Here is a 16,731-nt window from a genome sequence, read left to right on the forward strand (position 1 = left end):
TACAATGGGTGATCTGTTTGGTATTTTAAGCAAAAAACTTCACAGACATGTTTTGTATAGGTATGGCCCTACAATATATGTTTCCAATATAGCATAATAGGTCCACTTTAAATTAAAGAGAATAAAAACAAGTATTTACGCCAAATATAAATATACAAAACAAACAATGGATAATCACAATGGATATGTATATGCCAAACTGCAGTATATTTCTGCTTCTGTACGTCTATATTTATGTTGCTGCAATATTTCGTATTTATAGAACATTTTAATGTATCCAGAATATTTTATATTATTTGTGAAATATGTATTTTCTACTGTATATGTGGTTATATTGGCTGTTTATGTTTTTTTTTAATAGCATTATGGTTCTTCTTTATCCCACCTTTTGAATGTAACACACTGCTGCTGTAACAAAACAATTTCCCAGTTTGGATCAATAAAGTATCTATCAACTATTGTATTTTTAAGATGAGGGCTGTGCAGAAATGTGAGCAGTTCTTTATGGAGTGTCTTTATGTGTTTCTGAGTCAGTGTATTTCTTCTTGTGAATGTGGATGTTACCATGAATAAACTGCTATGCCCCTCTCCCCTGGATGTCTCTGACAGATGGGCGTTGCCCGTGCAGCCTAATTCCAGTTGCTTTCGCCGACACGCCTCCGATAGGAAGACTTCCTCTCAATCAAACTTGGGAAGTTAACCATGCGGCAAAGTCCCACCTTAAACGCCAACACACGCTGTTCTCATTGGATCTCGCCCTTGTCAATCACTTATATCCCAAGCGACGTCAGCAGCAGGCAACTACACCACACCGGGGCTGAGGAGTGGGAGACGAAGAGCAATCAGCACCACCAGGAAAAAAAAATACCAGGAGCGATACAAAAAAATGTACGGACTACAAGGGAACATCTGACTGTCAGTGTTGGTGCATTTTGAAGGCGACGTTTTTCCCTATCTTGATACATGAAGGTCTTCTGTCAGGCTGAGCTTTCTGGTTTTTCGCCAGTTGGCTGCAATTCCAGGGATGGCTAGCTAAGCTAACCTAGCTAGCTAACAATTAGCCTGCCCATTTAGCTTCCACTGGTCACTGGGTGCAACAGGATAACTGCCCTGAACGTGATACTAAAGCATTGTTCTTCAGCTGGATTCACACAATAGCTGTCAATCGTCGAGTGCTAGAGACAACAGGGATATAGTTGCTGTGTGTTCCGTAGATGGACAGTTTTACGGTGCGCTCATTGTCGCTACGCGGGCGTACAGTGATGGTTTCGGGGCGGCTAGCCTTCTACTCGGCCGGGCGACCAGCGGAGGGATTGTACAAATGTGGCAGCCTGTAGTGTCCCACTGTCTCTGGGACCGAAGTCTGTAGTTTTTAAATAAAATACTGCTTATATATTTTGGATGAGTGTTAGATTGGCTGGCTAAGGATTATAAAAGTATTTGTACGTTGAAAATTAATCAACTTGTTAGCTTGGTCCTTAGCTTACGAGCTACTTTCCCAAACTAAATCCAGCTGTTTGTTTTTTTGGGAAAGTGCATCAAGTATTTTTCACACCTGTAGTCATCTGATATGTTTGCAGACATGTTGCATTGCACATTTTTCTGTGATCAGCTGTCAGCTCCTGTAACCTGAGGATTGGCACGAGACTTTGACTAAGCTGTCAAAATATTTTGACACTTGACAGCAGTTTTTACCCTGAAGAAAGGAAGGCCGGATTCTGCAGCAAGCTCCATTATCAGCGTTTTGGATAATACTTGTTGAGTGTCGGACATATTTTTGATATTTGCTGTGAGGTGTAACCCGGCGCCCCTTGTCAGACGGGCTTTTCAGCTCATGCGGTGATGACTTTAGACTCCATGATGGCTTGTTGCCTGAGTGAAGAGGCGAAGGAGTCCAAACGAATCAACGCTGAGATCGAGAAACAACTCCGGCGAGACAAGAGGGATGCGAGGAGGGAGCTGAAGCTGCTTCTGCTGGGTAAGCCTGCATTAAAGGGTTTCACACACTCCATCTCTACCTCTTGTATACACACGCGCACACAGAGCAGATCATACCTGAGCTATTGATTTGATTTGCATTGTAAAGGTTTTGCATGTAAAACTGTGCACCCACCCTGTACAAACCAGATTACTGTAGTCACCACAGGATTTGTGTGTGATGTGATATGCAAATCGAGATTCAAATGCGTTTCCGGTCTAGTAGCTTGTCGTGGAAGAGAAGCTATTCAACCTGGAATCATATATAGAAATACATTTGAGTAATTGCATTATAGCACAAGTATTCTTTTTTTTTTTCTTTGTTTAAAAAAAAAAAATAGATTACTATAAGGCGTTTCAATTTCTTGACAGTTTTTATCTGAGCTATCACTTTCCTTTACACACTTAGTCATTAGTACATATCCACATTAATGATGATGATTGATTCAAATCTCAGTGTGTTAATAGCAACAACAGTCAACCTTAATTAAATGATCTTATCAAAAATATTGAGATATTTGATTTTCTAAATGTTTTCAATATATACTCACACTTTCACACACTAAACTTATTGAATTTTGTCCATTTAAATGCCTTTTTCATGCTGAATAACTTACTTCCAGGAACACGAGCACATCTCTGGTAAACACAAGATTTGAAGTGCTGCTTTTGCATAATTATTGATGGAGAGATTCTGTGTGACAGATCTGTTCATTTAACTAATTAGTCAACAAATTGTGTCATTGTTGGTCCACTATACATCTTCTTTTCTTTATCACATGAAAGTCACCAACAGAATTTAGTTTTGTTTTTTTAAATACCATCTTGGTCTAAGAAGGAAAACACACAAACATTTCCCTAGCTATTGGTTGTGTTGGAGCTTGTGTTGCAGGCCTATTCCTTTTTGTATACCTCTAAAGCTTTAGTAAAAGCTCTTTGACTGCCTGGTTAATGAAAAGCTAATAAGGAAGACAAGTTAAATGCCACTTACTGAGGCAGGGAAATGTCTTCACTTCCTGGTGACTATTTACCTACATGTAGCTTTGTGGATTTTTGTACATTTGCCTTCATGCTTGTCTCTTTATCTTTTGTTCAGGCGTTATTTTGGTTATGGTTTGGTTTTTACGGAGCCCCCCTGGTGACATTGGTGAGAAAAATATTAAAGCGTGGCCACGAATTAATAATGCATGGCCACGAATTAGTTATTACGTTACCACGCATTAGTAATTCGTGGGAACACAATCAATATTACGCAATAACTAAATCCAGATAGTCTATAGAAACTGATGACTGAGTGACAACAAGTCGAGTAAAGTTGGAACGATATTGGCAGATTCAGATTTCACGGATCAATAACTCATGAACAAAACGTTGTTCAGACACACATGACGTCTCCTAAGTACCGTGGTAAGGTTGACAACGAACTACAATCACATTTTGATAAAAAAAAGCCAATACGTGCTGTCCTCCAAACTGGAGACATTACATTGGCCTCTATCTGCAGCCGGAGAAGAAATGAGTGCTCAGGGACCGTCTGCAAAGTGCAACTCCCAAAAAAGAGAATACAATAATATTTAATCACTTCACTATTCTACAGTATATTACTACCAAACTCACTACACACATCAATAGTCTCATGTTGCTCATACTACAGCAGAGAGTTTGGAAGAATGTGCTTTTGAATAATTTTGGTGAATATTTAGTGTAAAATCTTCAATAAATATGGCATCATCTTCAATAACGTTACTATTATACAGTATAAATATTCACCAAAATTATTCTATACCATATTCTTCCAAACTCTCTGATGTAGTATGAGCAACATACTGTCAACAGTTCCTGTAGTGATCTTCCTCATAACCGTAGTTTTATCTGCCTGTAAAACATGGCTTGAATAATGAAAAAAAGAGTTGGTTTTTAATTAAGACTGTTACAAGAGAGACTGCACTCTCCTGGTGTCTGGTCTAGAAAAGGCTTCTCTGAGGTGGCTCACTCTGGGAATGAACCTTCCTCCTGAGAATATGCTGCTCATTTCTACCCTTAATGACAGTAGCTGTGGCATTGTGCTTTTGTATGTTGTTTTATTGATGGAGAAAGCTGTTATTTTGTATTTTCCACACTACTGTTAAGCCAAAGTTCAGTGTAAGCTACAAACACCTTCACTTGAACTAGGAAAGATTTAGTGTCAGTCGGTTACTCTGTGGTTTGTTGTCGCAAGTGACTGAACTCACACTTTCTAGTTTAAGGTGCTCTCACTCATTAAGGCAGCAGGACTTAAAAGAATCACAGCTCATACGACATAACTGTTCTTGATAAGGCCGCACGATATATCGTTTCAGAATTGACATTTCAATGCACAATAGTCACATACCAGAGTTTCCGATTAATTACAACAATTAAATCCATTCACCATTCATGTCTTATAGCCGATGACATTTGATTAAATTGTTAACTAAAGCACAATATTTTTTAGCTAGCCTTTTTAAATGTGTGTCACCAAACTGTTGGCTGTAACTTTGATTGTAGCTTTCAAAATGTAAGGCTAATTAAAGCTGCAAGCAGCGTTGAGCGGGTCTTCGACGTTCCGCAGGCTGTTGTCCGCACGTCGAAGTGTCTTGAGGACTCGGCCGATCGGACAATATATTTAGGAGTTACAGCAGTAACACAAACGTTGTGTTTGATGGCGGGTGATCTGTCGCCATGGCAACGGCATATGATGACATCCCATAAGATACTGAGATGTGTTGAGGGCTGCATCGTTATCAAACCTGTGAAGTGTTGGGCCGTTTGGAGCATGTTAACTGGAGTTATGAGAAAACCGTGATTCACGGCGACCATTTTGTTACCAGAGCAACGACATTTGACGAAATCTCAAAACTGACACATATATGTCTCGAGGGCTTGACGGTTAGCACTAGGGCTGTGGCGATACACTAATCATACGATACGATACACGATATTCAGCCAACGATACGATATGTATCACGATATTCAGCCAACGATACGATTCGATATAATTCGATACACTTATATCATTTTCTGAAAGATTTTAAAGGGACAGTGTGATCTGGTGACATCTTGTGAGTGTTCCATTGACTTGGATTGAATTAATTCAACTGAAAACTGAAAGCATCAATTATACAATATATGGCTCTGACAGAGTCTCCAGCTTACAAATGCTGGACAAAATGAATCAAAAGATGTGGTGAGAAAATTAGTTTCATTTATTGAAACAGTGCAAACTGTAGCTTACAAGCCTTTGAAACGTAAGTACATAAAGTGCAGTATCACAATGGACAATGGAGAATTAAAAGGTGCAGCAGGGGGATTTGAATGGGACTTGTTAGAAATTAAAATCAATGTTTTGATGGCATAAAGTACCATAAACATACCGTCAGTTTAAATGCTGTTTTATACTGAAAAACCAGAAGTTGTCGTGCACAACCAGTTGTTGAGCTTTTATTCTGAAAATCCTTCATCTCCGGTTAGCATTTAGCATGTGGCTAATATACAATTTCCTATAGGGGTGAATTTAGTAGCGATATGACACGGAGTGTTGCACACCGAAACCTACTGATTTCAACACTACAACTATAGACGTCGAGATATTATTATTGCTGAATATTAAATGAAGGTACAGTTTATTTGAATACGTTTGTTTACAGACGTGGGTAGCATGAGACAACATTCGGAACTACCGGAAATGATACCAGCCGTGAGGTATTTTTGGAGTATTGATTACAGCGTTTAAAATGTATTAAATGAAAAGTCATGAAAGAGATAAGGAGGAGAAAAGGCGTGTTTAGTTATATATTTAATGTGCAATGTCTGAATCCTCTGTAATGCGCAACAACGAACATTGGAGACGTGGAGGGCCGATCCCCAGCAGCGCCAACCGGCCCACAGGGAGGATTCAGCAGAGGATATTTAACAGCTGGAAAGGTGGAGCTCGCTCTCTTCCCTTCGCTCACGAGAGCCAGAACACTGCTGTTTTTCTGACTGAACCATCTTCGGCTTGTAACATTACCGTGCTTTTTATTAATTAAAGTATACATTTGAACATTCTCAGAGACTCAATTAGTCTCCTTTTTAAAGCTTCTCTCCTGGACGCGAGTATAACGAACACAGTTATCAGACTTAATGTATCGATACCCGCGGCTGAAATATCGATACTTTCTCGGAAAACTAAATATCGATATATATCGCAAGATCGATTAAATTGCACAGCCCTAGTTAGCACACATGTGACATTTGAACACTTTTTTTAGCATTTACACAGCAGTTATAGCAATATCGTGCTTAACAGCAAGGAATGCGTTGCCATGGCAACAGCTTTTGAGGAAAAGTGACTATTGTCATATTGAGGGGTTCAGGGCCAGACCATTAACTGTCATCTGAAGTGTGGTGGCGTTTAGACCATTTTCATATGAGTAACAGCGACACCGTGTTTCATGGCGAGGGATCTGTTGCCATGGCAACGGCATATGATGACATCCCCTAATTGACATAGAGCTGTTGAGGGCCGGACCATTAATGATAGTCTGAAGTCTGGTGGTGTTTGGATGATTTTCCATTGAATTAGGAAAACACCGTGTTTCATGGCAAGGGAGGCGTTGCCATGGAAACGACAAATGGTGAGATTTCAGATTTCACATAGAGCTGCTGAGGGCTGGACCATTGATGATAGTCTGAAGTCTGGTGGTGTTTGGATGATTTTCCATTGAATTACGACAACATGATGTTTGACGGCGAGGGATGCGTTACCATGGCAACGCCAAATGATGACATCCCATAATTGACATGGAGCTGTTGAGGGCCGGACCATTAGCCATCATATGAAGTCTGGTGCTGTTTGGACGATTTGCCATTGACTTACAACATCGGATTTTTTGGCGAGGGATGCGTTTCCATGGAAACGGCATACGTTGAGATTTCAAATTTCACGTAGGGCTGTTGAGGGCCGGACCATTAATGATAGTCTGAAGTCTGGTTCCGTTTGGAACCTTTTCCATTGAATTACAACATCGTATTTGTTGGCGGGGGATGCGTTGCCATGGAAACGGCATACGTTGAGATTTCAGATTTCAGATTTCACGTAGAGCTGTTGAGGGCCGGACCATTAATGATAGTCTGAAGTCTGGTGGTGTTTTGACAATTTTCCATTGACTTACAACAACATCGGATGTTTTGGCGAGGGATGCGTTTCCATGGAAACGGCATACGTTGCAGCCCGGCGTACTTCGTTTGGAGACATTTCGAGGCTGCACATGTGTAGACTCCGCGGTCTTAAAATCCCCACAATGCTTTGCGCACGGACCAATTTCCCCAAATCTGTGGCGGAAAATGTAAGACGGGGCCTCTCATATGACGCACACCTGCTCGCCTGTTCCATTCTTCGTTTTCCCAATGCCAGGAAGTATTCTTACCTCGCTTCTGAAGCAAGTGACTCGGAAGACACGTGCTACCAAGCAAGCGTACTCGACATTGAGAAACACCGCGAATGTAAGAGATTTGGAGGACATCCTTTTTCTGTCTCTGCAACTAAAACATATTTGATTGGAAAAGTTAAAACACAAAGTGCAGGAGTTGTTAGGAGCCTGAGGTTGGAAGTCTGCTGTCACTACTTAAGGTTATGTGGAAAGGATCTGGGCTGTATGGAGCTCCAGTCTGAGTTATAGGGCACTCTGGTTGTCTCACTTCATTTGGATCCTATTATGGACCTCTTTGATTCTTTTTATAGACACATAGTGTAGCTTTTATAATGTTTTTGGCTCCATATCAGGTCTTCAGTCTGTTCCCTCCAGTGGATGGTGACTTCTTAAAGTCAATGTTGATTTATACATTTCTTGAAAAATGATCAGAAAAAAACCCAAAGAAAGTTCTGGTAATTTTAATTAAAGATCACCTATTATGCAAAATCCTCTTCTCCATGTCTCTTCTACATCAACATGTGTCCCCTCTTCTTCATGTCTCTTCTACATCAACATGTGTCGTCTCTTCATGTTTCTTCTACATCAACATGTGTCCCCTCTTCTCCATGTCTCTTCTACATCAACATGTGTCCCCACTTCTTCATGTCTCTTCTACAGCAACATGTGTCCCCTCTTCTTCATGTCTCTTCTACATCAACATGTGTCCCCTCTTCTCCATGTCTCTTCTACAGCAACATGTGTCCCCTCTTCTTCATGTCTCTTCTACATCAACATGTGTCCCCTCTTCTCCATGTCTCTTCTACATCAACATGTGTCCCCTCTTCTTCATGTCTCCTCTACATCAACATGTGTCCCCTCTTCTTCATGTCTCTTCTACATCAACATGTGTCCCCTCTTCTCCATGTCTATTCTACATCAACATGTGTCCCCTCTGTGAAAGAGACTCTGAAAGTTTCAGGAACAAAGATTCTCTCTCTTTTTGATCAATTTCTATAAAAACCTGTCTGAAAATGAGATCAGATTTTGGCCACTTTATGATGTCATAACGATGTGTTGTCTTGTGTAACCATTAGCCAATCAGTAACCAAGGTAACCCCCCCCCCCCCCCCCCCCCATATCACCTGAATCTCCTCTAGAGCACCATTGTGTTCTTTGTAACCAAATCTCTCTCAGAGGGGCGTGGGGAGGGGCTCCTTATTTTCATCTAAAGTAACAGACAGAGAATCAGCACTTTGGAAACAGGGCTGAAACGGAGGGAATTATGGGTAATGCCGCAATGATCTGTTTGGTGTTTCAGCCAATCAGAGAAATAGGAATAGGCATTTCAAGCAAAAATAATATTTGATTATTACAAGGAACTATTGGATCTTTCCTGAGGAGAACTGTTTATATAGCCGACACATTTGACTATGTTGATGGAGGAATACTTTACATTAGATTGTTGGAATAGTGTTAAGACTTCCCAAGACAGTTCTGGTGACTCATTTTCTTTCTGTCGCGTTTGAATGAAGTGTGGGCCGATCTGTACGTGCCACACACGGCTTGCTGGCACCTGGTTGAAAGGTTCTTGTCTGCCACTGTAAAAACAAGGACAATTATTTCACTTTATTACAAGATAGTCTTACAATCTGTTGGAGAATTTGACTGTTTTAAAAAAATCGTGACCCATCCCTACTTTGGAATACTTGCAACCTAAAAAGGCATTCCCTGTTTAGTTGGATGTTTAAAGCGCAGGCATTGATTCCAGCTGTTTATCGGCAGTGAGATGGCTTTCCTCTGTCGTTTGGTTAACTACTAGTGCATGGTGGACGTGCAGAAAAGGTCTGAGCAGTGCTCTTCCTTCTGCTCTGTCTAATGAAAGTCACAAGTAATGAAATGTGTACAGCTGGAGCTCAGGGAGCCTGCAGTAACAACAGCAGTTTGTGAGCTGCCCTCAGGAAAAAGGACCTTTTTTATAAATGTGGTAATGACTGTTCGGAAATTGGCAAATGCACTTTTAAGTGAACGGGGGATTTGATGAGTTATTGTTTATTATCAAGGGTTTTACAGCCATTAGAAATGTTCCGTTTCCCCCATCTTCAATTTGAGCAGTTTCGTTAAAAAATCCTTGTTTTATAATTTTAACATTTCTATGTTTTTCAGATACATTTTTTCAAACTGTTTCCATAACCCCCCTCCCCCCCCAAGCAATAAGGGTTATTTTTTAATAATTGAGGATAATGTAATAACATAAAAGTATGTCATAAGAATACAAAGGTATCTTATTTTATTGAGAAAAAAGCAAGTGTTAAAAAGAAAAGTACGTGTTGAACATTGAGACGTTGTGCAAACAGAGACTGGAGACTGTTCACTGTTGACTGAAGGTTTAGACGTCCCAGTGCATGACATTAGCCCTGTGGGCCGTCGAAGCTAATTTACAGATGGCCCTGAGCCCAATAGAGGTGGCCCTGAAAAATGCGCGCGGACGAAATGACGCACGAAGGGTTTGGGGGGCCTCCGTCCCCCTAGAATATATAGATTTGTGCAGGTCTTAGATGCTGTCTGGTTCTCGAGACTGAATTATAAGATGAACCACCACAATATTATATTGTTCAATTTCAATTTTATTCTTCATTTCACTTGTTTGTTTGTGTTTGCTCGCTTGCATGCCCTGCATAGCTATAAGAAATACTTAAGTTGTTGGTTAAGACACTTTCCATCTGATGAAGGCAAATGCCTTCCCAGATGGAAAAAAGTCGAAAACATTACATTCAGTTATAACTGCCAAAACAAACATTATTTACACTATTATCGCCCCTGTTAAAAATGTTATCTACTGTAAATTGATCGAACGAATGCCTCCTCATCCGGAAGCTGACCGAGCAGACCCGAGCAGCAGTCGAGAGGAGCCGAGCGCATCCGCGAAGCACACAAAATGGCGACGTCAGAGTTCACGTTAGCCGGCAAATCTAAATCTCTTCGGTCAAAATAATTTCCCTTTAGCGCAATACCGCTTCAGTTGCGCCACGTATGTGACAGACAAGAAGAGTATGTGACAGACAAGAATAGTCAACTCTAATGTCTAACACTTGATGTGGAGAAAGAGATGTCCTGTATGGGTTGATTGTGCGTTGATCTGTTGGTAATGCCTCGGGGTTCCGGTGGGCATGCAACAAATGCATAATGCTGCGCTATACTTTGTGGCCTCATCCAGTTGCATAGCGACACTTATTGTCTAGGTGTCTTTTAATAAGCAGGTAGTCCTATCATTAGCTAGAACTAGCTGCATCTGATCGATATGGACATAAACGCGAGTGAAGTCTAATCTGACGGGAGAGAGATCAGCTGCTGCTGACGAGTCGACACGCAGCTCTGCATGATCACATGCAGCGGTGAGCGGACAAAACACACACTTCAGGTTAGAATATCACACGTAGCTATTTTAATCACCTCTCAAACTACCGTAACTAGTTATAGATATGTTTAGTTTTACTGTCGGGTCACTCATTACTGGATCTGCGAGCTGCATGATACTGGCATAATAGATCGGCCAAGCAGCAGGTGAGGCTTCGTTGCCCGATCAGGCAAGCAGCAGGTGAGGCTTCATTGCCCGAGCTAAATACTAGATGGGCCATCGGGCAGTCGTTAATGTCGAGCCCTGCATCCATATGGTTGAAAAGAAAACTTGCAAGTCCTGTACTCCTGTAGTACTGCAAAAATGCTATGTATTTGTTCATCTTCTGCAGAGGTGTGTACATATTTTACAACCCAATGCAGCTCAGGAACATTTGATTTGTTTCTTACATGAAACAACAGAAATTCTCTATTACATTTTTATAAAACCTTAATCAGGGCGTCCGCGGGGTCTTAAAAAGTATTAAAAGTTGATAAATCAATTTAGTGAAAATTAAGGCTATTAAGCCTATTAAACGGCATTTTCCAAGGTATTACATTTTGTAGCTTGTTTCCAATAAGTATATAAATTGTAGGGATGCCAGCGATTATTCGAATATTCGTTACAGTCTCCATAATCGAATATTATTTTTAAAAATCGATTTATTTATTTTTTATTTATTTTTTATTATTTATGTTTTTTTTTTTTTCTTGCTTAGTTTCAACCAAAATATATATATATATATATATATATATATATATGCGCTAATAATAGTAATAGTATTAATAATTGTAAATGGCCATTGGTCACACCACCAGTTTGTTTTACTGTAAACTTGGAGGAAGCCTGCGTGCAGAGCAGACTGCCCCCCCTCTCCCTCACACGTGCGACTAAAGATGAACAAAGCGGCAGCCGGCAGGTAAAAAGAGTTCCTCCTTGTGGAACTACTTCGAACATACAAGTCCAAAGGAAGTTAAATGCAAGCTCTGCGAAAAGACGTTGGTCTATCACAACTCAACCTCAACAATGCGTTCGCATTTGAGTGCGAAGCACGCCAAAGAGGTTACAGAGAAAGACGCAGCACGGCCATTACCAACTTCACTTCAAGAACACGTCGTTGTGATGACATGCTTGTTTGTTGTTTGTACTGTTAAACATGTTCCAGTAAAGAAAACAACGGAATTCCTTTTGTCTGAGTTTTTTTTTTTTTTCTTTTTCTTTTTTCTCCCATGGGGGGGGGGTCGAATAATCGATTATTATTCGCCAGCGCTGCCGAATAATCGATTTTGATCATGGTCAGTTTCTGGCAACCCTAATAAATTGTCCAGAGAGGTTGTGTTCTACCGTCTGCCTGAATGTAGTCATGGCGTAGGTGTGTAGTGTGATTCTGTGGAGTTTATTGATGGCATCCCGTTGGGTTTGACGTCGTCTGAACAGGACATCGCACGCTCACTGCTTGATAGCGCGAAGGCCCGTTTACGCCGGTTGTTAAACATCGTTATGGGGAAATGCAAGTCTGCGTCCAAATGGTTGGAAGATAAGGGGGAAGGACAATCAATACTGTATATAGTCAATGTGAGGTAAAGTGTGTCGCCAAGGTAACCGGTTAAAACTCCAAGTGGCGATGAGGTCTTAAAATGTATGGAAAGGCTCTTAAAAAAGGTCTTAAAAGGTTTTACATTTGACTTCAGGATTCCTGCATATACCCTGTTAATATGAAAGGTTTTTTAAAACTCAGAACCACAATAGTTTGACCTTTTTTGATCTACTTTTGTCGTCAACTTTTCAAATAAATGAAGCCTTTCTGGGTTTAAAATGTTCAGTTAAGCCAGATTCATACACACGACATCAGGAGCACGTTCTTTACACCTGAACGATCCGAAGCCCTGGGCAGCGCAGGATATTTACCTGAACTCATCATTGAAATGGGAGTCTGGATGCTGACACACACACACACACACACACACACACACACACACACACACTCTGAGCACACACTTCATCTGTCAATGTGCCCACTGCTCAAACAGGTCTGCAGTATCTGGGTTAATGAGTGTTTGTTTTTTGGCAACACCCAAGGATGTCTCATGCATGGAGCCTACCTACGCCTATTATGGTTTCTCTTAGTAAGTCTCTCCTGATAAGCCCTGTTGGCCGTCTTTATTTGGATCCTTGTTAGCTGCTGCCAAGGTAACGGCAGGCATGGCGGAGTTTGGTAGAGAAAATACAGGAAGCCAACATGGGCAACCCACACAGAGTATAACATTACCCAAAGAGAATTGTATGCACAGTGGCATTATGGGACATTAGAGCTTCTCTGTGGTACCCTAGCTTTCCTCATATGCACAATAGCATCTCCGAAGGCAGTTGGCAGACGCCTCCCTGTATCCTCACTCCTACACCTGTGTGTCTAACAACGCGGACTGACTCCCAGCCAAGGTTAATAATGCGAATGTTCACCCACGTGAGCGTAGTTCCCAGAAATCTCAGATTGCTAGGCTCGTGCAGACTGATCGGGCGCTGAGGTGTGTGTGCCAACTAAATGCCAGTTATTTGAGCCAAATGCATATTGGTTTATTACCAGCCAGGAGAAGACTGGTAATCGAGAACTGGAGACCAACTAGAACATGTTCCTAAATTCCCCTTCCGAATAAATATCTAAAGGTTTTATTGATAACAATTTTATGTAGACTAATAATAAAAAAAAAATACACCCACAAATCCTTTTTTTAGAACGGTGAAAAACTAAATAATTTCTTGTCCTTTTTATGACTATCTTTAGTGATTGGCTAAAAGGACAAGGACATCCCTCTGTTGGAGGGGCAAAGGAGTCTGGTGGGATTCTTTTAAAATACAAAATGTTGAGTTATTTAGAAACAATTAACACTTATAGTTTCATGTCTTGTTGCATAAGAATAGATCATATGTGTTAAAGGTGGGGTAGGTAATTTTGGAGAAACCAGCTCGATTTGGCTAGAATTTGAAAATACACAGCCGGAAAAAATCTGCCACTTCCTTACAGAGCCCCTCCTCCAACACACACGAACGCGCACATGACCAATGAGGGCACGAGATAAGTTTGTGCCCAGGTGGAAGGCTGACAGGCAGGTAGGCCATCCAGTTACTTTAGCCGGGCCGGCTCAGATGATTGGTCGTGCTTTTTACAGCACTACGGCTTCCACTGATGACATTTTTTGTCAAAGCACTTAAGATATTCATTGCTATCGGGAAGTTAAGAGCATTCCATGGAATATAACAAAGTGTATCTCGAGCCGGTTTCTCAAACTTACCTACCCCACCTTTAATATAAAGTGTTACCTTATATTCTTCTTGAACACATTTTGAATGTCCTATTGTTATTAGCTGCTGACATATAAGAAGAACTTGTTGTGCCAGTATGCCTGCACCTTAGAGGCACCTCAACCATTTCTCTCAGGGGTAAACTGTATGTCTGAGCTTCTGTGCCCTGTAGTTTCACAGTGTGGTATGAAGTCAGGACAGGTAGGTGTTCGTCGTTCTGAACTGCTTGTCTCGCTGGTTCAGCAAACTGATGTTGACACACCCAGACTTTCTGCAGTTATGTGGCAGTCAGACCTGTGAAAAAGTGCTTCTGTGTCACCATCTGACAGGCTCGTTATTAAACTCTCCTATGGTCCGTCTTATCGCTAAATGTCTTATGTCTGTATGGAAGAGGGTTATGACACTAAGACAAAAGTGTATTATGTTCAAGTACAGTTATTAAAAGGCTGAATTGTTGAAGTTGTAGCACATTCTAAGTACTTGTCTGTGTTTGCATATGAAAATTCAATAGATCTCAAAACCTAAGAAATGAATTGTTTACATAGTAACACATCAACGACTGGCAAGTTCCAAACTAAGGCTGCGGCCCCACGAGGACGAAAACGGCTAAACGAATAGGATTAACGCAAACGGCTTCCGTCCACATGCAATAATTATCCGGATAGTGTCTGCCCACACGAGACCGCTCCGTTTAGCTCCAACCGCTGGAGAAGCTGCAGTACATATGCAGGAGCCTCTACGTGGCGCTGTAACTTCCTCCACAAAAGCAGCGAAGAAGCATGGTTGTCATGGTTGCCCTTCTGTTTATTCTCCGCGGTGGGGGCCGAGGGAACCGGGCAGAGTTTTTCGCCAGTCAGCGTGTATTAAAGTTGAAATCTTCCGGACAAAATTATAAAAGTGCCGGTCAAAGGTCTTCTTTGTTATTTATTGAGCTTTAAAACAAATGAATAACGACTCTATATAATATAATGATAAAATACACGGAGCCTCTCTTTTTCCTCCTTCTCTTCGGACAGCGTCAGTGTCTGTCTCATGCAGCAGCTCATCCAGTAATCAGTGACCCGGCCGACAGTAAAAAATAAACATATTTATAACTAGTTTAGGGAGTTTGAGAGGTAATTAAAATAGCTAAGGGTGATGATCTGACTTGAAGTGTGTGTTTTGCTGCAGAGGGAGGAGCTGCAGGTGAGCAGAGCTGCGTGTCTCCGTCCTGTCAGATTAGACTTCACTCGCGAGAGAAAGATAAATAATCTGAATTCAGGATGCAGTTTACTTTGACGTGGGGGTGAGCAGCAGAGGTGGGGAGAGGCGGGGCTATTGCCTCATCATTATTGCTGTAGATGTTGCACAAACAACTGTAGCATGGTCAATAGCGTCCGGAGCACGATAGCAACTCTGCGATCCGCCGTTGTTGTTGTTGGTGGCGAAACACTTCAGCACTGGCGCGGGGTAAGCGGAGGTGAGCAGAAGAGGTGGGGAGAGGCGGGGCTATTGCGCAATCACTATCAGTGATCTGAAAATGTCCGTATAGGGCGCACACACGGAGCTGTTTGACCCCCCAGAGAGTGGCGTATGCATTTCTATCCACCTTGGGACCCGTTGTCGTTTCCTCAGTCGTTTAGTGCCATATTCGGTCGTCCTCGTGTGGCCGAACGGTCTATATGACACTAAACAGTAACGCAAACGACCAAATTCGTCCTCGTGGGGCCGCAGCCTAAGTCTTGGACCCATAAGAAGGAAGTGAAGTACAGTAGGATCACTTTAAGTTGAGGGATTTTAAACTGAAGGCAAACGTCATTCCAGTGGGAAGTACTGCGGTTTCAAGTCAGAAAGCATTTTGATTAAATGGAATCCAAAATATTGAAGATGATTAAATTGACGTTCACATTCTTATTAGAAGAAAAACCATCTAAGGAATTTTCTCAAACTGGGCTAGAGATCCCATGATTCCTGCCCCCTATTTTCTTTCTCTCAGCAAATATCCAGACATGCTCTTGGCAGTGACTTACGCTGTAAAATATATTAAAATGGACATAATAAAAGCAAATATTGAAGACATACATATATAAAAAAAATACAATAACATTTTTTTTATGTGAACAAGAAACAAAAATGTGGAATACAAATATGACCAGTATATCTGAAAAAATAAGTACAGCATATCAGAATTAAACCAGATGTGTTATGCAGTTTTAATATGAGGGAGAGTATTGTAAAATCATATATATATTTACAATGTATTTTAGTGTCTATAAGGGAAGAGAAGTACATAACATTCAAATAAGCACCAAAAAGGCTCTGGTCCCACTTCTCCCGCATCCTTCATTAATAAATATATTTTTAATTAGCTAGATGAAGATTTAAATGCTGTGGCATGGATGGTTAGTTGGCAGATGTCTAGTAGTAACCTGAGGCGTGTACTACGAATCCAGTTCAACTTACCCTGGATATGTTTGAGTTATCTGGCTTGACTAACCCAAAACAAACGCGATCTCGCTAAGCGGTCCTACGACGCTGGTTATCAACTCGGTAACTCAAGCCAGGGTTTCTCTGTCCGGCTGAGTGCGCGTTCACATGAAAGGGGCGGGGTTAGCAACATTTGACCAATCACAAACATGGACAAGCGTACTGTCAGCGCAGCGTCATACT

At 41.3% G+C, this 16,731-nt stretch overlaps 1 protein-coding gene across 2 annotated transcripts in view; it reads left to right on the top strand.

Moving 5' to 3' along the window:
- Positions 1-699: 699 nt before the first annotated feature.
- LOC117445871 (guanine nucleotide-binding protein subunit alpha-11) overlaps positions 700-16,731 on the top strand; it is a 52,825-nt gene continuing 36,793 nt past the window's right edge. The window contains exon 1 of one of the 2 annotated variants that reach the window (XM_034081780.1): positions 700-1,978. In XM_034081780.1, the coding sequence (XP_033937671.1) occupies positions 1,843-1,978 (136 nt within the window). In that variant the 5' untranslated portion in view covers positions 700-1,842. The remainder of the gene's footprint in view (positions 1,979-16,731) is intronic. The other variant, XM_034081779.1, reaches the window with a different exon arrangement.

Source organism: Pseudochaenichthys georgianus, chromosome 4, assembly GCF_902827115.2.
Source record: "Pseudochaenichthys georgianus chromosome 4, fPseGeo1.2, whole genome shotgun sequence".
Classification (NCBI taxonomy): Eukaryota; Metazoa; Chordata; class Actinopteri; order Perciformes; family Channichthyidae; genus Pseudochaenichthys; species Pseudochaenichthys georgianus.